Below are 22,140 nucleotides of genomic sequence, written 5' to 3'. Positions count from 1 at the left end.
AGACACAGAATTGCACTGGCTGATTTCTGATCAAAGGCCCTGATCTCCTTTCATTATGGGGAGACCCCCTTTCCGTCTTCTTCCTTCAGACCTGACGTTCATACGCCTGCTTCTATGAGGCTGGATGAAGATCCCCGAATTAAAAATATCCCAAGCCAGGTACACTGGAGACTGTAGGGAGGCATGCCGCCCCTCGTGGCAGTCGCCTGAGTGTCCCATGGCCCCTCACCCACCTTTTCAGACCCACAGCTAACTAAAGGTCACATTCCTCCAGTCTATTTCACGGCTTAGGCGTAAGAAGTGCTTTCACAGTGGGAGCTTTCAGAGAACTGTGGGAAGGGAACAATAGGGCTCTCTTCCAGGCAGAATGCCTTTTGCCTTCTCTACAGGAGTTTTCTCGGCTCTCTCTGTGCTGAGAAAGCTAATTTAGAGCCTGAAGCCTTATCACCTACAGGGAGGGGCCCAGCCTTCTTCTCCTAAACTGAGATGGGAGACTACTGGTGAGCCTCAAAGCCATGCGATTCCATGTGGAGCCTGCTACCCTAGCAACAGAACCAAAGAACCCACCATACCACTTGTGGCTGAAAACCCACATTAGTGAACCAAACATACACCCCTGCCCCCACTGGAGACTCTGAAGAAGCAACTGGTTGCTTTTGGAGGGACCTTTTGGTTCTGACCAAAAGAAGGAAGAGATCAAGGTCTCGTGCCTTCATTCTGTAAGCCAGGGACCTCACACCAAAATTCACAAGAAACTGAAAAAAGGCCGAGTATGAGTCTGTAAGAAATAAAATTCTTCTGATTCAAGATGGGAGACATCTTGATTTAGAATTCAGATTGGATAAGACCTGTCTGGCCTTTGGCTTTGGGCTTGGCTCCAGTGAGGTGGCACTCTTGGAAAGGTGAGTATGCGAGGAAGGCAGGAACCCTGATATCACTCACCTTTAGATCCAGGTACTCCAGGTCTTTCTTCAGCTGAAGGTAGGTGTCATCAGCCTTCAAATGAAGCAGAGAGGGAAAAACACAGTTACGAACACCAAGAGTTTCCATACCTGGAGGTTTCCCATGTGCATTATTTGTATGGTGCAGTTTTCGGAACAAGGAACCACAGCAGACCAACACATCAGGGGCCACAGAGGAAGCACAAACGTCTTGGTGCAGCTGAGAGCCCTCTTTCAGCAAGGCGGACCTTGCAGGTCACTGTGGGGAAAGTCAGCTTGTCCCCCACTGGCTCGGGGAAGTTTGGCAGGGAGGATCCTACCCCAGGGCTAGGGCAGCTGAGGCAGTGTTGTGCTCCCAAGATAGACCTGGGAGGTCCACCCGGAGAAGCACATGCCACACCTGATCTACAGCACATCAGTCATCATTGTTCCAAATCCATCCATCAAACCTTTGGTCTGGATCACTTCACATGCATGAAGATGAAGCTCATTGGTGTGGGCAGATGCCAAGAAGAGGCAGGGAGATGGCCTGGGTGACCCAGGAGGTCCCAATATGACCTTGGTTTCCAGAATAACCACGAGCAACTGATGGAAATTTCCTGCAAGTTTGGTTATTTTTGCTCAGCATGGAGCCAGTGTAGCCACATCAGGAGCTACTTGAGACAGGTGCAAGGTCAGACCCATCTGTTTGTGGCATCTCTGACAATCTATCAAGCTCTTCAGTATAATTACCAGAAACAGTGAAAATAAGAAAAAGACTCTTTGATTTCCTAAAACTTATGCTTTCCCGTGTAGCAGATCACAGAAGCTAACCGTGAGGCAGAGGAGCTGTGAAAGCTCAAGAAAAATAATCCAGGCACCATCTTCTCAGCAGACTAAGAGGGTCCCAGCCAAGCAAGCCAGAGCTGGGGCAGGTGGCCTTTGCTTACAGCTCTGAGGTAAGACAGTCACACAGAAAAACCACACGAAGAGTTGAGGCAGTGCTCTTAAGCATGGGAATGCCTGGGGGACAACTGTCAGGAGCACTAGTGGCTTGCAAGGTCTTGTGTCCCTAAACTAATCCCTTACCCATCCATTCTTCCCAAACAGCTCAGTCCCTACACACTTGCTACAGGAGTGAGACAGAGCAGAAGGTTATTCAAGATCACTTAGATTCACAACCGATGATAGTTTTTGCACTGACATTCATTTTTCTGAATACATTTCCTAAATCTCTCATAACTCACTGAAACAGAACAAGGAAGGAAGGTAACAGTCCTGTCACCCTCCTCATCTGTCCCCTGCCTACCTCTGTACAGCCTGGAGGACCAGCCTCATTGGCTGAACCTATTCCTGCCTGAGGACAACCCCAGGGAGGAATCCTTTTCTTTAATCTTTCTGCTCAAGATACCCGGGAGGGCAGCCCCCTAGCCAGTTCTTGAGAAGTTTGCTTGCAAAGCCCAATGTTTTTGCAACAGTTTAGAACATTGTGTCATGCAGGTCTTGGATTTTGGCTGCAGCCTGCATGCTTCTAGCTGAGGGATCCTGAGCAAGTCACTTCCCCTTCTGGTTCCACTTGCCTTGTGTGTGGTCCTGACTCCTCTCCTAACTAACCTCTTCCAGCTTACTGTGAGGCTTAGCAGGATATGAGATGAGAAGATGCTCTGTGAGGCAGCAGGGCACCATCCAGATAAGAGAGGGTACCCTGCATCTCCCTCCAGGCTGACGCATACGTGCCTTTCCACATCCCCAGGAGTGGCCACAGGGGCAACAAGGCTGTCAGCCAGCATAGCCCTTTGAACGTGACCACACATCAGCCTGGCAGTCACTACTTACAGCCAGAGAAGCGACAGTTTAGGACCCCTACACCACATGCAGTCCCCCTCCCCAGTGCCAGCAGGGTAGGCTCGGCCTCCACCACCACAGAGTATCTGGCAGTAGCATCCAGAAGCAAACAGGCAGCGAACAAGGGAGAGGCAGACAGCAGAGACAGATCAGAGCATGGGCACGAGCGAACACGAGCCAGCATGTCACTCCCTGCCCCCGGCCCTGAGAGAAGCCCACCAGTGCTGACCTGGCAGGTGGGAAAGGTCAGCTGGTGCTGCAGTAACTGGCCGATGGCGAAATTTCGCACACTGGCTAACTTGGCCTGGTGCCGCCTTAACCGGGTGAGAAGCAACGAGAGCTCCTCCAGCTGCAGGTGTGTAGACACAGCACAAGGAAGTTAGCACCACAGGAGCATGCTGCTAGAATTACACTCTTCACCCTGGTGTCAGTGCCAGGACAGCACTGATGTGACACCATTAAGCAATTACTGCGTTAATTCTGTCATTAGGACAAATAAAAGCACTGGCAGTAAAAGGGCTTCAGGAAGTTGTTTTTTCAGGAAAGCAACAACCAACAGTGCAACCTCACCCAGACCCAAGCTTTTTTTTTTTCTTCTGCTTTGAGACAGTCTTGCTCTGTCACTCAGGATGGAGTGCAGCAGCGTGAGCATGATTTTGGCTCACTGCAAACTCCACCTCCTGAGTTCTCGTATCTCAGCCTTCCGAATACCTGGGATCACAGGAGTATACCAACACACCCAGCTAATTTTTGTATTTTTAGTAGAGATGGGGTTTCGCCATGTTTGCGAGGCTGGTCTTGAACTCCTGGCCTCAAGTGATCCACCCACCTCGGTCTCCCAAAGTGCTAGGATTGCAGGTATGAACCACCATGCCTGGTCTCAGACTCAAGCTTTGAAGATAGAGTTAACTAATTAATTAATCAAAGATCAGGGAAGAGAGGAGAGGCACTACCTGCGGAAAAAGGTGAGTAGCTGGAAAACATTTATGGCAAAATTCAGCTTGAAAGAGGAGATAAGCCTAACATTCCCCTACATTCCCCCACAAGCTCTTCCCCTTCATTGGGGACCCGGTGACAGCCAGGTGACCCTAAGCAAGTCATTCGACTTCTCTGAGTCTCAGTTTCCTCATCTCTAAAATGGGAGTTGATAGCTGCCCTCTGGACTGCATTGTACTGACTCAGAGGAAGGAAAACGTTGATGAGATAGGGCATTGCAGGCTGTGTCTTGTCATTCACCTTACCGATTTTCCATGTAAACTGGGAGCACTGACGGTGTGGGTCATGTAACCCATGGAGGGCATGGAGCGTCGGTCCACGTGAGACGAGTTCTGCAAGTGGGAAGACAAGAAGTCACACTGGAGCCCAAACCTCTGCCACCCACTCCCAGGGCAGCCTGCCCCATGCCACCTGGGTCCCCTCTGAGCCCCAGACTCCTCATCTATGAAATGAGCACACGTATCTTACTCTTACGGTTAGAACACTAAACGGTGAAAGCCCTTGGAAAGTGAAAACTTAAGCTGGGTTGTTATAAATAGTTTAACTGACTGGACACATGTCTTTTCCTGCCTTTCAAGCTGCAAGGAAGCTGACTTGTAGTTGTGTGACCCCCTGCAAGTTACTTTGTCTCTCCGCACCTCAGAGTTCTCATCTTTTTTTTTTTTTTTTTTTTTTTTGAGACGGAGTCTCGCTCTGTCGCCCAGGCTGGAGTGCAGTGGCGCGATCTCGGCTCACTGCAAGCTCCGCCTCCCAGGTTCACGCCATTCTCCTGCCTCAGCCTCCCGAGTAGCTGGGACTACAGGCGCCCACAACCGCACCCGGCTAATTTTTTGTATTTTTAGTAGAGACGGAGTTTCACCGTGGTCTCGATCTCCTGACCTTGTGATCCGCCCGCCTTGGCCTCCCAAAGTGCTGGGATTACAGGCGTGAGCCACCGCGCCCGGCCGAGTTCTCATCTTTGAAATGGGCATAAACATAGCACCTACCTCACAGGGTTGTGGTGAGAATTTAAAGCGAAGCCTTTGGGAACTGTGCCTGGCATCTATTATTAAAATGTACTGCCTAAGTATTAGCTATCATTATTATCCCAAATTACTCAAATTTGTGTTCAAACCAGGCAAGGCTCCTGGCACCCTCACGCTGACCCAGCAGCCTGGCAGAGCTTCTCGAGCCTCACCTTGACAGCGTGGCCCCGTGCCTTCCTTGGAGAATCCCCCAGTGAGATGTCCACACTCCTCCTCTGGTCCGGTGGCTTCACTGTGACTCGTTCTGCTGGCGTGTGTGGCCGCCGGGGTGGGAAGACCCTTGGGGGTCCTGGGGGAGGGATGTCCGAGGGAGATGGAGGCACAGAGATGGAGCGGGGCACCTCTAGCATGCTCCTGCTCCGGCCCTGGTCAGTGAACTCTGGGGAGCCGAGGCAGATAGGTGCCGTGGGGCTGCCGTGCCGGAACTGCTGGCGCTGCTGCCACTCATAGAGCTGCCACACGGTGCCATCCCGGTGCGCCCGGCGCTCTTCACTCGACATCTTCAGGTGGCTGGCTCGGTCCTGCGCGTACTTGTAGTCACTTGGCAGGTTTCGGGGAGGTGGCGAGGAGCCCCCCGAGGGGTGTCGGGTGCTCCTGGGAAGAGTCTGGTAGTTTTCTGGGAAGGACAGGGATTGGCCAGGACCCTGGCGAGGAAGCGTCTGGTCCAAGGGAAGACTGAGAAGAAAGGGTAAGAACACGTCAGGCCACCAAGTGAGGGTTCTGCCAGGCTTTGGGGAATATACCTAAGTAAACCCACAAAGCTGGGCATGTGGGAGAGTCCTATGAGAACCCCAAAAGAATGATCAAGGCTGACATCCAGGACTTCAGTCACTTCCCCTTTTTGCAGACAACTCCAAAACCATTTTTCTCTGTCAACTTCCTCTGCCAGGACAACTTGGCTACCCCATGCCCATCAATTGGAGTGCAATGTGATTAAACCTGGCTTTTCCTTCTCTCTCCACTGCCAGCAGTCAGCTCTTTCCACGGCTGTGCATATTTATAGAAAAGGCCTCACAATTCTCCAGGTTACCAAGATTTTCTCTCTGCTTGGTATCCTTAGCACCAAGTTCTGGAGGTTCATAAAGGAAGTAGCTGGCATCAGTTCTCTTTTTTCTGGACTATTCTAGACCAGATACTGATTAATTATCTCCCTCCAGATAACTTTGAGATGCTCCTAACTGGTTTCTACTTTGTCCACAGTCAAGTGCTCTGATCAAATCAGTTCCCTATTTCAAAAATTTCCATGGCTCCTTGTCACTTGTGAAATAAAGTCTAAACTCCTCAGCCTGGTACTCACAGCTCGCTAGCAGCTGACCTCAACCCACCTTGCAGGCCTGCTGTTTTCTCACTGCTCTTCCTACCAGGGCCACGCCAAATGCCTAGGGCCCAAAACTGAAGGAAGTACTCCATCTCAGGGTCACCCCTGCATGTGCTGGTGCCTGACAGTCAGCCCCACCCTAGTCCTGGCCCAGCCTCCTCCACACCTGAGCAATATCTTGCAGTGGAAAAAGGAAAGGTAGGAGTCTAACCTGGGTTTGAAGCCGAGCTTTATACTTGCTGGCTTTGTGACCCTAGGCAGCTTACCTGACTCTGAACTTCCATTTCCTTACTTGTAACATGAGGACAGTATTACCTGCCTCGTAAGGCTCTTCTGAGGAATCAATGAGACAGGTTAGGAAATGCAATCTCCATGTCTGATACACAGAAGGTCCTTCACTAACGTGTGTACCCTTCCTGTCCCTCCTTACTCTTATAACACTGTTCTTCCCTCCCCCTACCTGGATGGTCTCCCCTTGCTCTATTTACCCAAGTCTTACTCATTCTCCAGGATGCTGGCCCATGCCTTCCCCATGTGGACCTTCTGCAGTGCCACAGCCCTCAGTGATCCAGCTCTGTTTGACCTAGTTATCACACTGCCTGTAACTTTTCCAAGGTCCTATATTGATGTGATCTTTTCATACTTGCAAGACATGTTTTCCCAGGCCAAGGTGAAAATTCTTGAAAGACAGGAGCTGTGTTTCAGACCATGGTATTGTCCACAGTCTAAGAAAGTCCTATGCATAATTAGCCCTTCAATAAACACTCCAGCACACAAAGCTGGATATGATTTCAAAAACTACCACCAACTAGGCATCTTATTTTCTTTCTTTTTTGAGACAGATTCTTGCTCTTTTGCCCAGGCTGGAGTGCAGTGGTGCAATCTCTGCTCACTGCAACCTCCACCTCCCGGGTTTAAGGGATTCTCCTGCCTCAGCCTTCTGAGTAGCTGGGACTACAGGTGTGCACCACCATGCCTGGCTAATTTTTGTATTTTTAGTGGAAGCAGGGTTTCACCATGTTGGCCAGGCTGGTCTTGAACTCCTGACCTCAAGAGATCTGCCTGCCTTAGCCTATCAAAGTGCTGGGATTACAGGCATGAGCTACCGTGCCCAGCCTCCACTTTATTTTCTGAGAAGGAAAAAAAATTAAGCAAGGGACGAAGTATGGAATTTTACTAAGCCTGAGAGGCAGCATGATGTTGTAAAAAGAAAACAAGTTTTATAGTCAGACAGGCTTGAGGTCAATTCTGACTCCGCCTTCACCTATCAATTTTATCTAACATTTATTTGGTGCTGACATTGTTGCAGACATTGTTCCAAGCCAACACTACTCAAAGTGTGGCCTGTGTGCCACCAGCATCAGCACCACCTGGGGACTTGTTAAAAATGCAAGTTAATGAAATAAGCCAGGCATGGAAAGACAAATACTGTGTATGACCTCACTTATATGTGGGATCTAAAAAGGTCAAACTCATAGAAGAACAAAGTAGAGAGGTGGTTACCAGAGGTTTGGGAGGGATAAGAGAGATGGAAGAGGAGCTGTTGGTCCAAGGGTGCAAAGTTTCAGTTAGGAGGAATAAGTTCTGGTGACCTACAGCACAGGCATAGTGACAATGGTTAATAATAATGTATATTTCAAAATTACTAAAAGTAGATTTTAAATGTTCTTATCACCAAAAAGAATAAGCAGATAAGGTGATGAATATGTCAATTGGTTTGATGTAATCATTTCACAATGTATACATATATTAAAACACCACATCTATCCCATACATATAATCGTTATTTGTCAATTAAAAATAAGATATATTTTTAAAATGCTTGTTATCAGCCCCACCTCAGACCTACCTAATCAGGGGATGGCGCCCAGGCATCAGTGTCTTAACAAGCCCTCCAGGAGATTCTAGTGCTCTGTAAAGTTTGAGAAACTGTTCTAATTGTTTTAAAACTCAACTCATTTAATCACTTTAGCTATATGACTTCAGGCAAGTATCATCCAAGCCCTCTAAGTCTCACTTTCCTTATTACAAAATGGGGATAGTAAGAACCATTTTGAAAATTGCTGTGAGGATTTGAAATAGTTGTCATTCAAATAAAGCTATCTTTGCCATTGCAGGAGATAACTTTAAGATCTCTTCAACCTACTTGTCACGCCTGCCAAGTGAGTCAGCCTGTCACTAGGTGGCAGGGTTTGCTATTGATTTCCCAAAGTTAGACACAAATGTGCCTCTGAGACGGGGCAGTGCCTGAATCCTCAAAACAGAGGTGGTAGCGGTGGCGGAAACCAGGCTGGAGGCTTCCTCTGGGGAGTTCGGGACTTGACTAACCATTGTTCATTCTGTCAGAAGCAAAATGCAAACTATGCAAAGCATTTCAGAGCCGTGCTCCCACCCATACGCCCTTCCCGGCTGGCTCTGCAGCTCACTCCCTTGCCTGCCTACAGTGCCTGGAAGGTCAGAGTCCACCCTCACCTCTCCACTGCCCCGCTAGCAGCACCCCAAATCCCCGAGCTTATCCTCTAAGCTGTACCCTCCATTTACACATAGTCTGCCATTTCGGAGTGACCCCAAGGTACCGGTACAATGGTGAGCCCTGGCTCCAGGGGCCAAAACAAGGTAACTGACTATGGAGGAGGAACACAGGAGGAGGTGGTACTGTGGCTGAGGTATAGACCCCATGGGAGCAAGTGGGAGCTTCCAGAGTAGCTTTGCCCCTAACAGCAGATCCATTTGCTGGCCCCCCAACCTCCGGTCTTACCCAAAAACTGGGCTCAAGGTCTCCTCACACCATGCTCTGTGGCCACAGGGCCTCCCTGTCACTGAACAGGCACTAAACAAGATATTCTGATACAGCCACTACAGAAATGGTCATGTGGAAATGCAGTATCATTTTTTATGACCAATTATTATACTTTACTCAGCAGATGTTCCTCAACCTAACTTCCAATCACACAGGACTCCCACTTTCTACTCTGTTCTATACTGTAGTGTTTGAATCTCCTGATCCTAACTCTATTCCCCACCCCAACCTTTCTATTTTACAAGTATGCATTACGTTAAACACTGGGAGGTCAGGGTGGGAAAATGAAAGCCTAAAATTTCAAAACAAGCTCTTAAAATACAGTAAGATTCTAGGAGTATGTCAGTCTGTCTCCCACAAACCATATTCTAAAAAAGTTTAATGATGTGAAATATGTATCTCCCATTAGAAATAATTCCCTGTTGGTTTAAAGCCAAAAATACAGGATCATATTGCAGTTCAAATAACCCTCCTCCCAATGTCTTAATGTGCTCAGTCTAATGAGATTAGCAGTCTTGATGATATGCAAAACAGAGATATCTATCTCACATATTTTCAAATGGAAAATGGAGGAGGTTCCTTTATTCAGCAGCCAGATCCATTATGACTTACTGTAAGAGACTACAAATATATCTTTAAGAAAAAAAATACCTGGGACTATAAGAGGCAGGCCTTTTAAAATACAAGAGAATGATCAGAGACGGAGACACTTTGCTCACTTAAAGATTGACAGCATTTTCTGTTCTATCTTCTGTCTTCAGTTCTTCACTTTTATTCACTTTCTAGCCCATTGAGATCTGCTTCCCCTACTAGAATGAAATTTCTCTCACTGTGTGCTCAGTGACCTCCAAAGCCAATGAGCTGTTCTCCTCTACAGACCTGATGTCTCTCTGCCCCTTAGATAAGAATGGCTCAAATCCCCATCTTGCATCCCAGGGAAAGTCCTGTGCCCTCCCCACCCACCTCTTACTTCCCTGTAAACTTCTCATTCTTTAGGTCTCTGATGCACACCCCACTCCCAACTCTCAAATTCAGGCCATTATGTGTAGTAGAATAACATGGTTTACAGGCTACTGGAGCAGTTATGTAGAGACATTTCATAACTGACAACTTATCACTGCATATCAGTCACCCAGCTTTTGACAGTTTTTTCTGTGCCCCTGCCACGAAGGATTTCTCACTGGCCATGCCGTCTTACTGATTTCAATGCCTCCTTTTACTCTGCCTCCTGAGCTAACTTTGACACTGTAGCTCTATTAAGGATGGCAATTCAGGTTTGCCCATCTAAGCCCCTCAAGCAGCTCAGTGGAAAAAGGGTTTCTGCTACCGAGCAAAAGACCCGCCACGTTCTGGACTTTCCTTCAGGGGTGCTCAGCCTCCTTGAAAGGTACTACGTCTCAAGTATCTGCTTTTGGTAGAAAAAAAAAACAAAAACAAAAAAAAAGGAAAGGCGGCACCACAGCCAGGTGGAAGTCCTTACCTGCAGCACCGTGCACTGCTGCCTGGACTCCTTCCAACTGAAACTCTCCCCCACAGAACCTCCAGTTTTCCTCCCCCATCTTCTCCTCACCTCCTTCAAGTGACTTAGTTTTTGCCTGACCCTTAGGCTGGGGGTCCTCAGTGTTCTGTTGTTGGCCCTCTGCGACTGTGCTCTCTCAGTTGAGGATTCTTAGTCCCGGCTGCCCATTAGATCACTGTGGGAGGAGGGACGGGGGAAAATGTGCTTCCTAAAAACCTTATGTCCAGGCTGCAACCCAGACCAATGGAGTCAGATTTCTGCTCAGGGGACTAAGGCCTCACCAAATGTTGAAACTCTCTAGGTGATTCCAATGTACAGCCTAGCAACAGTTTCTTGACTGTGGACGTGCACTAGAATCACCTAGGGAGTTGTATATATGTATTATTTATTTATTATTTATTTTTTGGAGACAGGTTTTTGCTCTGTCACCCAGGCTGGAGTGCAGTGGTACAGTCATAACTCATTGCAGCCTTGAACTCATGGGCTCAAGTGATCATCCCGCCTTAGCCTCCCAAGAAGCTGGGACCACAGGTGCATGCCACCACATCCAGGTAACTTAAAAAATAAAAAAAAAAATTTTTTGGTAGAGATGGTGTCTTGCTATGTTGCCCAGGTTGGTTTCAAACTTCTGGACTCAAGCGATCCTACCACCTCAGCCTCCCAAAGTGCTGGGATTATAGGCATCAACCAGCATACCTGGCCAACCTAAGGAGCTTTGAAAACATACTGATGGCTTGACCTCACCCCAGACCAACTATATCAAAATCTCTGGGGTTGGGCCTCAAATGATCAAACCATGCAGATAGGATTAAGAAACATGGCTCTAAGCATTCCACCCTGGTTAATCTCAACTACTGCCAGGGCATTAGTTACCATCTCTAAGGCAATGACTCTAGAATCCCTCTACAGCCTGTACCCACATTCCCTATAGCCTCCTGGTCATTTCTACCTGGACACTCCAAAAGGACCACATTCCTCATCAAGCTCATGTCTCTTACCTATGCTTATATCTGCTGCACAGCACCATATCTACCTATTAACCAAGCCAAACCTGAATGCTAACTCCACTCCACCCATGTCCAGAACTCTAACTCCCTACTTACATGTCCAAAATGGAAATCCTGATTTCCTCCAACTTGTTCCTTCCTTATCCTTCCCCATCTCAGTAACCACCCAGCTGCTCAAGTCAAAATTCTCTAGGTCTGTTTATTGTAGCATTATTCACAATAGCCAAGATTTGGAAGCAACCTAAGTGTCCATCAGCAGATGAATGGATAAGCAAAATGTGGTACTTATACTCAATGGAGTACTGTTCAGCCATAAAAAAGAATGAAATCCTGTCATTTGCAACAACATAGATGGAACTCGGGGACATTATGTTAAGTGAAATAAGCCAGGCACAGAAAGACAAACTTTGCATGTTCTCACTCATTTGTGGGAGCTAAAAATTAAAACAATTGAACTCATGGAGATAGAGAGTAGAATGATGGTTACCAGAGGCTGGGAAGGGTAGTGGGCAGGGGGGAGTAGGGATGCTTAATGGGTACAAAAATATAGTTAGATAGAATCAGTAAGAGCTAGTATTTGATAGCATAGCAGGATGATTATAGTCAACAACAATTTATTGTACATTTAAAAATAACTAAAAAGGGGTCAGGTGCAGTGGGTCATGCCTATAATCTCAGCACTTTGGGAGGCCAAGATGGGAGGATTGCTTGAAGCCAGAAGTTCGAATCCAGTCTGGTCAACGTAGCAAGATTACATCTTTATCTTAATTTAAAAAATAAAAAATAACTAAAAGGGTACAATTGAATGCTTATAACACAAAGAAATGATAAATTGCCCGAGGTGATGGACACCCCAGTTACCCTGTTTTGATTATTACATATTGCATGCCTGTATCAAAAGATCTCATATACCCATAAATACATGTACCTACTATGTATCCACAAAAATTAAACAAAGTTTTCAAAATTCTACACATCATCCTTGTTGTTTCCCTCATCCTGCATTCGAATTCACTTACAACCTTTGCTGTTTCAACCTCCAAAATGTATCTCAAATTGGTTTATTCATCCTATTTCCATTGTCACCCTCATGGACTACTGCAATAGCCTCCTTCCTAGGCTCTTACCTTCTTCATGAAATATTCATCAGATCACATCACTTACCTGCTTAAAACCTTCCAGTGGTTCCCTATTGCTTTTTCAAATAAAATTCAAATGCCTTACTTTGGAGAATGAGGACCCACATTACATTACCCCTGCCAACTTTCCAACCTCGCTCAGCAGTAAGGTCATCTTACAACCACCTACCAGGGGGCTACTTAGGTCAGCACCAAGAAGAGCAGCTTCCCTTCCCTGTGTCCTCAGACAGTAGCTTTCTGTTTTATTAATAAGATACAAAATGTGAACAAACAGAATTGACACCTGGTCATTCCCAGTTGGGAATGGGAAGGTGTCTTAGCTACAGCATAACAGGCCTTCTCTTCTAGTCTGCTCCACAACAATGTCTATCAGTTACTTAGGAAGGCTCCATTGTGATTTTTCCACCATCCACTCTCACAACTGCCCAGCTGGACCAGATTAAAGAGGCTACAGCAACCTACATATGAACAACACACCCACATACTTGAAAACAGGACTAGGCTATTCCCCTAGGAGCACTGACCACCTCCAGAATCCACAGGTAGAAAGCTTGGGCCTGGCCAACAGGGAGAAGGAAGTGTGACCTTTCAGAGCATGTTATCAGGCCTGTGGCAGACTTGGTCTGGATGCTGGCACATCCACTGCAATCCCTGGGGAGCTCTCTGAATGCACATTGGCTTTGCTATCTCCTCTCTTGTCAGTGATTTGTTTAGAAGCCTGAAAATAGTGAGCGAAATCTGTCACGTCTTTCATAATGAAGACAAAGCACAGTGGCTTCTGGGGACAACAGGGAAGCTAGTGACCCTGAATTCTTCACATTCAGAAATGTGTCCTAATTAATCTGAAATTATAATAAAATACAGACAGTGCTTGGCAAATAGCAAGATATGCATGCCTTCTAAATAATTAAAATCTTCTTGAAGGAATGTATCTGATAAAGCCCAATGTCAACAGTGCCGATGCACTTCTGTATGTGCCTGGAATTAAAAATGAATCTCTATTTACTCTAGTTTCTATAAACATTTCTTGGATGTAGAGAAGTAGCAGCAAAAGAGGAGAAGACTGGTTATCATTTACATGCTGAATGTCTCAAGGCATTCTCTGAGGAGTAGAAAAGACTCTGGTGTAATCGCGTGGGGGCCTTGGAGGCTCACAGACCCAGGACTGAACTCTGGCCTTACCACCTGTGTGCTGTGGGCAGGTTCCTTGACTTCTCCAAGCCTCAGTTTCTGTCAAGGAATATCACCCTTTCTTGCAGGGTTGTTACAGGGATTTACGTAGGTAATGGTGGTAAAGAGTTTAAGGCCGCCCTTACACAGCAAGTGCTCGCTAAATGACAGCTATTGCCACTACATTATTGCACTCATTATAAGCAGTGATCCTGAGTCTATTACTCACCTCCTGCTGTCCCCCTTCTGGGCCCTTGCCCAGTGCTCCACCTGGGCCAGATTGCTCTTCCTTTGGCTGTGTTTTTCAGGGTTGATCCTGGGAGGAAAGGCCCGCTGGTACCCGCCAGTCCCATTCTGTTCTCCTGGGCCATATGAGGCAGGCAACATTCCATTCTTCTCTGCCCGTTGGGGCTGTGCCTGCTGGCCTCTTGGACCACTGGGTAAATCCATAAACAAGGCATCCTCCTCAGCCGGCGAGTATGGAGACCTGGCCTTGCTCCGGTCCCGCTTGCCCTCCAGCGGGTCCCTCTGGGAACGGTACTGCTCTCCCTCCTGCTCCTGCCTCTCGAAGTTGACAGTGTCATCATGGCCATGATGAGAACAATCTCTCGTATGTCCGGGTCCCACCCGGCCACATTCGTGACAGGACTCTGTGTGGTTGGCCTGGGGGACAGCCTGCCGCTCCACCTTCTCCATATCCCTGCAATGACAGCAGCACATTCAGTTTGCTCCACAGCCAAGACTCCACGATGAAATGCACTGTACACTCAATCACCTGCAGGCCTTTGCACAGGCTATTCCCTCTGCCCAGAACACCTTTCATGCTCGTGTCCTCACTCTGCCTGCCTAACTTCTGCTCCTTTGGGGATCTGGCTTAAACAACACCTCCTCCAGGAAGCCGCCCCGACATACACTTCCAATTTAGAATAGGATCTTATGCTGATCCCACTGTCACACTAACCGCACTGGACCATAACTGTGTTTATTCATCTAGCTCCCAAATAAACTATGAGTTCTTTTTGGCCAGAGGCCCATCTGGCTGATCATCATATGCCCAGAACTTCTACACAATGACTGGTATAAAATAGGCACTCTGTAACTACTACTGCAAGAGAGAATGAATAAATTATACATGTGACATTCACATGAAGACCACTCCTGTGCTCCCATTCTACTCTGTGCTACTGATCTTGCCTTTTCCTTTTGCGATTTATCCGTTTGTCTGTCTGGGGCTTAAATGGAAAGCTCCTGAGCTCACGATCCCTCCCACTGGTCTCTAGCACAGCCCAAAGTACAAATGATAGCATAATTAACACTCTTCAAAGATGGTGAATAGAGAATGGGCACAGCAACCTCTTTATGTGAACAGCAACCTGTTTCTATCTTATCAGGGAACAGTTCAAACAGAAACAACTCTCATGTCTATCTACAACAATTCTGTGGAGTATTATTAGTCAGATTTTAACAATAAGGAAACTGAGGCACAGAGAAGATCGATTGTTTGCCCAAGATCAAACAGCTGGAACAGAGTGGAGCCTGGGCTTAAACCCAGGTAGACTCCAGAGCCCATGTGTGGTAGGCTTTGCTCTACTGCCTCTCCACATGTGTCCGTGCAAACCTGGAAGCTATAAGAGAGAATGGGGTGGGGTGATAGGTCAGGGTGTGAACTGAGGCTACAGGAGGAGCTTTGGGACATGGTGGAGGGCTTCTCTTTCATGGTCCATCTCCCCCGGTAAGCTGCCCTTCTCTCTGCCTCCTTGGGGCAGGGTCCTAGTTGTCTGCATCCTGATCACCTGGCACCAGGGATACAATAGTGGCTCCACAAGCTTCACAGAATTTAGATTAGGGAGGCAAGAGAACTTGTTCCAGCTCAGCTCAGATGGACTAGAAAAATTACCAAAGACCTTTACTTAGATGGGGCAGCTGGTTTAGCTATACTCCTTGGTTTAAAAAAAAAAAAAAAAAAAAAGGTCCTGGCCTTAAGATCCACCACTCAAAATGGGGCCAAGCCAGAGGCATTTTCTTCTCCACATGAGAGTACATAATAGAAATGCTACTGCATTTACATCTCGGTGGCCACACCCCAGGTGTCTTTGCAACAACTTCAGAACCTCAGCTACCAATAATCAACACAGATTCAGGGCAGAATCAACTCACCCTGAGAGCCAGAGCTAGTTAGAATGTCAATATAATGTGAAAATACAATCCTCCACATGGGGTCTGCTTTTCACTGTGTGTGGGTCTGTTGCCTTTAACTTAGGCAGGGTGATATGGTTTGGCTGTGTCCTCACCCAAATCTCATCTTGAACTGTAGTTCCCATAATCCCCATGTGTCGTGGGAAGGATCTGGTGGTAGGAAATTGAATCATGAGGGAGGGTACCCTCATGCTGTTTTCCTGACAGTGAGCATGTTCTCATGAGATCTGATGGTTTTAGAAGCAGCTTTTCTCTTTTTGCTTGGCACTTCTTCCTGCCATCATGCAAAGAAGGACATGTTTGCTTTCCCTTCCACCATGATTGTAAGTTTCTTGAGGCCTCCCCAGCCATGTGGAACTGTGAGTCAATAAACCTCTTTCCTTTATAAATTATCCATTCTTGGGCAGTTCTTCATAGCAGTGTGAGAATGGACTAATATACAGGGAGAACTGAGAAAAGCAATCACTCTTCTCGCTGTTCATGTACCAATGTCTTTTCCATGGAAACCCCAAGCTTTGTGGAAAAAAATAATGCATCTTTGGAACTCCTTTTATCCAACAGAGGACTTCTTTCCTCTCCAACCTCCACGCTGTATCCACTGCCCTTCTGATAACAGCATTTCAATTTTCATTTGGGGATCACTTTCTCCTACCCTCAGTCCAGGTGGTTCAGGTGCTGCTGACTCCCTGTCCAGCTGAGGGTCCACAGTCTCAGTGACTGGTTCAGGAGTTGACTACTCCAGGCCAATCAGAGTCAGCCCTGGGACTTGGGTTGGAGCTGCTGCAATTGTGTGGGAAGGCACCGCTTAAGAATGAAGTTAACACAAAGGAAAGCAGGTGGAGAAACATACAATCCTAAAAACTTGGCTTAAGCTCCTACATCTAACCATATGTAAACCAGATATCTCTTTGGATTTTTTAGTTGTTAATAAATAAATTCCTTCTTCTTCTTCTTTTTTTTAACAGCATCTTGCTCTCTCACCCAGGCTGCAGTGCAGTGGCATGATCATGGCTCACTGTAGCCTTGATCTGCTGGGCTTAAGTGATCCTCCCACCTCAGCCTCCTGAGTAGCTGGGACTACAGGTGCATGCCACCATGCTCTGCTAATTAAAAAAAAAAAAATTTGTAGAAACTGGGTCTCGCTATGTTGCCCAGGCTGGTCTCAAACTCCTGGGTTCAAATGGTCCACCTGCCTCAGCCCCCCAAAGTTTTAAGATTACAAGCATGAGCCACCCTGCCGGGCCTAAATTCCCTTTTTCAGTTATTAGTTTGAGTTTGGTTTCTGCTACTTATACTGGAAGGGGTCCTGCCTATTAAATCATTTTACAATGACATATTGAGATATTGATGAGTGAGGGCCCATCCATTGTTAACATTCAGTGGCTCTATAAATTCCAGTAGGAGGAAAATATGGGAAATATTCAGGAGCCCATGCTTAAAGAAAAAGTAATTCAGCTGGGTGTGGTGGCATGCCAAGGAAGGTGAATCACCTGAGGTCAGGGGTTCGAGAACAGCCTGACCAACATGGTGAAACCCCGACTCTACCAAAAATACAAAAATTAGCTGGGCATGGTGGTGTGTACCTGTAGTCCCAGCTACTCAGGAGGTTGAGGCAGGAGAATTGCTTGAACCTGGGAGGCAGAGGTTGCCGTGAGCTGAGATTACACCACTGCACTCCAGCCTGGGTGAGAGAGCCAGACTCCACCTCAAAAAAGAAAAAGTAATTCTTACTGTAAGCTTATAAAGGGACAACCCTGTTCCACAATGCACATAGGACAGTTTTTTTCTCTTTTTTCTTTTTTTCACACGATGGGTTTTAGCTTTGTCTTTCCTTTCTCCCTTTAATCCTCCATAACTAGATTAGTGTAACCTGAACCAACAGTCCTCGAGTTGCCTAAGTTGGCCATTATCTTCTTTTTCTTTTTTTGATACAGGGTCTCACTATGTCACCAAGGCTGGAATGCACTAGCATGAACAGAGCTCACCACAGCCTCAACCTCCGAGGATCAAGTGATCCTTCCACCTCTGACTCCTGCGTAACTGGTACCACGGGCTCCTGCCACCACGTCTGGCTAATTTTTAGGTTTTTTTTCTTTTGTAGAGACAAGGCCTTTCTTGTTGCCCGGGCTGGTCTCGAAATCCTGAGCTCAAGCAATCATCCCAACTCAGCCTCCAGAAGTGCTGGGATTACAGGCATGAACCACTGTGCCAGGCCTATCTTCTTTATTATTTCTTACATCCAGGAAACCACCCACAGAGGATGTGCTGAGGCTACTTCAGAGATGATGAAGGCTCTGGCTGCCCTCTGGATCACACTCTGGCCAAGTTGCTGAAGCTTTAGAATCTGGCATGCTGCTTTGGTTACACTTGCTCTGATATTTCTAAGTGGTTATTCCAATTGTGATACCCAGGTAATTGTATCTCCTTGTTATTCACACCCCAAAGATAAAGAGCACCTTGTCATAAGAGCCAGATAGTGAAACAAATATGCCACCTATGGGTATGATACTAGAATTGAGAGGAAATGAAGGATTCTTCAACTCTGGAACCCAAAGATTGTGGGCACAAAGTCTCAGCCCAACCAATTGTAACATGGATTTTTCTTCCTTCCCTAACCAATCACCATGTATTTACCGAGCACCTATACAGACCCCATTGGGACAGGCACCTGGGAGTATAAGAAAGTAGTACAGAAAATAGCCTTTGCCTTCAAAGCCAGACAACCCTGAAGCCCAATTTAATTATGGTAACCACATTGAATACTGTTCCCATAAACAACTGACCCTCAAATCATGGAGTCTGTTAGTCTTCTCTAACCTTGGAGCTAATTTAACCATAAGTCTTAGTCCTTACTATGACTGTACATGAGTATATACACTCCCATATATGCCAGTGCTTCCTGGAAATAAATTTGACAGAGGATGATAAATCATTTTCTTTAGATTAATACCAGCATTTATTGCAAAACAAAGCTTTAGAGGGCGGCTAAGCGAATGGTAGTCAGTTTGCCACTGGGCAGTTTTCTAGCCCTGAAGACTTTGGGGTTATGAACAGTTCCTTATTCCCACGGCTCCCGGGACTTACATAAGATGTGCCTTTGTGCACAAAATGTTCCTGCTCTGGATGCAGGTAAGAAAGGTGAAAGTAATATTCCCTACTCCCCCACCTTACCGGACCTAAACATTTAACTTACTAAGTTATGGAATTTAAAGTAAAAAAAGTTTTTTGGTATTCTCCCTGTCTCTTTGCATTCCCAACAATTTAACACATGACTTCTCAAGTCAGGACACTTGTCACAAAACAGATCTGCAATGCTCGATTTAGCACAATGATGGGAAAGAATGAAGCACCCCTCGGCTGTCAATGACTGTATTACTCAGGCAGCTTGGCCATGCAGAGCATAGATGTTTAGCTAAGACAACACAAGCCTTTCCAGATGGGCTGCTGTTCCCATGCAGGTCATGCTATGATCATGAACATCTGAAACCAGTCACTGTTCAAGAACACAGGAAATTCCTGACACTCAGTGACCATTTTGGCCATATGTGTCACTTTTTGAAAATAACAGCAGGCACAGATTTTAGAACCAGTTGGACCTAGATTCAAAACTGGTTCCACCACACATAAACTGTGTGACCTCGGGCAAGGGACATCTCTAGTCTCAAGTTCTCCATCTGTAAAATGGGATAACAGTGTCTCCTTGGGCTGTTGTGAGGATTAATGGAGACAATGCAGAGAAACAGCATAGCACAGTGTCTGGCACACAGTATGCCCTCAAATACAAATGTCTTTACTACCCAACAGGTATTCCCTCCTCCTCTGCCCCAATTTTTTCAAAGTGGCAATGTACACTGCAAAACACTTACATTTTCCAACCTCCCTTGTAGCTGAGGATGATCATATAACATAGCTTTGGCCAATAAGATATAAGCATAAATTGCTAGGTGGGGTCCTCCAGGAAAGTCTTTATAAGAAGGCAAGCTTAGCTAACCCCTCTCTTCTTCCTGCCTGGGATTTAGACTTTGCTGAACTGCAACATGATAAAAATAAGGACACCAGTCATATGCTAAAAGCTGGGTAGAAGGAGATAAAGAGCCCATGTCCCTGACTGCATGACAGTGCCACTGTACCAATCTACTGACTACCCCTGGATTCCTGCTATGGGAGAAAACTAAAACCCAATTTGATTATGCCACCCTAAATTGGGTTGTTCTATTTCTAGCAACCAGACATGACCCCTAACTGTTACAAGGGGCTACTCTTACCATTGACTGGGGTTGGGCCCCAGCATTTCTAGCATATCACAGAATACTATTTGTCTGTTTAGAGCAAATTCTTATTTTCCCTTCCAAGTGGGAAGAGCACATACCTCAGACTGGTGATACTTCTCTCTTATTTCTTTTCTTCACAAGAACTTGAATGTTCACAGATCTTACCAAGCAACTGTGCACTGATTATTTTATTCTGCCTCCAAATCATTTATCTCATCAGGCAATAAGGAATAATATTTCCCTCTATCTTAATGCTAAATGCGCACACACCCCACACACATTCAATCTCATTCAAATACTGAGATAGGAAGAGGAATGACAGCTTGTAGGGGCTTGATAGAAACTTAGTCCTGATGACCGACATAGCCTTTCTGCTGTAATCCCACTCAAAGGATCCCTCCCAACTCACCTCACCTAAATGACCAAACTAGGAGCCCAAGAACAAGAACCCAGGCCACTGAGAGTCTTGGAGAGTTGGATCTGAGCCAGGCCAGATGATGAAGTCCTGCCATGGGAAAGCAGCTCAGCCTGTGTTAACAGATCCTGAGTCCTGAGCACTGATCTGCAGTCTGGGCATAATCAATAGACTTGTACAAAAGACTGAAGAGAAAGGAGCCCAAAGTATGCAGAGCACCCTAAGGCAGGCTCGCTCTTTTGAATGAGTTCCTAGCATTTGAGAAATGGAGAAGGGAGTTAGTTTCTTCTTTTCCCCAGAGTTAAATAGGGCAGCCCCCTTGGGATGGAGGGAGAATAGCCTGCTACTTTTCATGCTGTGCTCTGCCTAAATTAACAAGAGGGCTTGACAGCTTTGATGACACCCTCCACAATCCTTCAGGCCTCCCTCCCACAGAGAAGAGCAAGGCTGCAAAATAAATGAAACAACCAGAATGCTAGGCTGAGGTTGCCTCCTGCCTCAGTAGAGCAGCTATTGGCAAAGTCCCTTTTAAAGTTGTAGGGATTGACAAACCAGATTAAGAAAAGGAAAAAGCTACTCCAGGCCTGCCAGCCCTCCTCACTTTGTTCATTCCTGCCTGGAGAATCCTTCTCTGTTTCTTCTACCTGGGTAAGCCATGCCACCAGTCACAGCTCAACCTGAGCCACCCTGAAGCTCTAGCACACACCACGCTCACTCACTTTCCATCTCCCCAGGGAAACCAGCAGTCACAGTCTGGGAGATACACTTTTTTAATGGCCAGGGCTTGGTTATTGCTACCATATGCTAGGTCCTACTGTGTGCTAGGAATCTGTTACGGACAACCTGTAATCCCTGTAACAATTCTGCAAGGTCGGGACTGAGCCCAGAGAGGCTGAGGGCACACACAACTACTGGATTACCTATAATAAATGGACTCTAATAAAGGACAGGAATCTGGCAGTGGCAGCCATCACTGACTGAGCACTTACTGAATGCAAAACTCTGAGCTAAGCACTTTACTACCTCTTCTTATCATCACACAAACCCACAGTGCTAGAGACATTTTTCTTTCATGAAAGGTAATAAAAGTGGCCGGGCATGGTGACTCACATCTGTAATCCCATTACTTTCAGAGGTCAAGGTAGGTGGATCACCTGAGCTCAGGAGTTCAAGACCAGCCTGGCCAACACGGCGAAACCCCATTTCTATTAAAAATACAAAAAATATTAGCCAGGCATGGTGGCAGGCATCTGTAGTCCCAGCCACCCAGGAAACTGAGGCAGGAGAATTGTTTGAATCTGGGAGGTGGAGGTTGCAGTGAGCTGAGATCATGCCATTGCACTCCAGTCTGCGTGACAAAGCCAAACTCCCTCTCACTAAAAAAAAAAAAAAAAAAAAAAGGGAATGAAAGTGATGCTCAGAGAGATTAGCCAACTTGCCTTGGATCATCCAACTAGTGACATAAGCAGGACTCAAACCTCATCTGATACGACTCCAAAGCCCTGTGCAAGGCTGAAAA

At 46.5% G+C, this 22,140-nt stretch overlaps 1 protein-coding gene across 50 annotated transcripts in view; it reads right to left on the bottom strand.

Moving 5' to 3' along the window:
- PLEKHA7 (pleckstrin homology domain containing A7) overlaps window positions 1-22,140 on the bottom strand; it is a 246,417-nt gene that overhangs the window by 33,237 nt on the left and 191,040 nt on the right. For 45 of the 50 annotated variants that reach the window (XM_077963192.1, XM_077963195.1, XM_077963201.1 and 42 more), the window contains 4 exons: window positions 13,969-14,439; window positions 4,939-5,461; window positions 4,007-4,093; window positions 943-996 (listed from right to left, as the gene is read on the bottom strand). In XM_077963192.1, coding sequence (XP_077819318.1) covers window positions 943-996; window positions 4,007-4,093; window positions 4,939-5,461; window positions 13,969-14,439 — 1,135 coding nt within the window. The remainder of the gene's footprint in view (window positions 1-942; window positions 997-4,006; window positions 4,094-4,938; window positions 5,462-13,968; window positions 14,440-22,140) is intronic. The other 5 variants (XM_028833615.2, XM_077963221.1, XM_077963223.1 and 2 more) reach the window with 1 other exon arrangement.

Source organism: Macaca mulatta, chromosome 14 (genome assembly GCF_049350105.2).
Source record: "Macaca mulatta isolate MMU2019108-1 chromosome 14, T2T-MMU8v2.0, whole genome shotgun sequence".
Lineage (NCBI taxonomy): Eukaryota > Metazoa > Chordata > Mammalia > Primates > Cercopithecidae > Macaca > Macaca mulatta.
The sequence above is the reverse complement of the archived record's forward strand: the minus strand, read 5'-3'. Positions and strand labels throughout refer to the sequence as shown.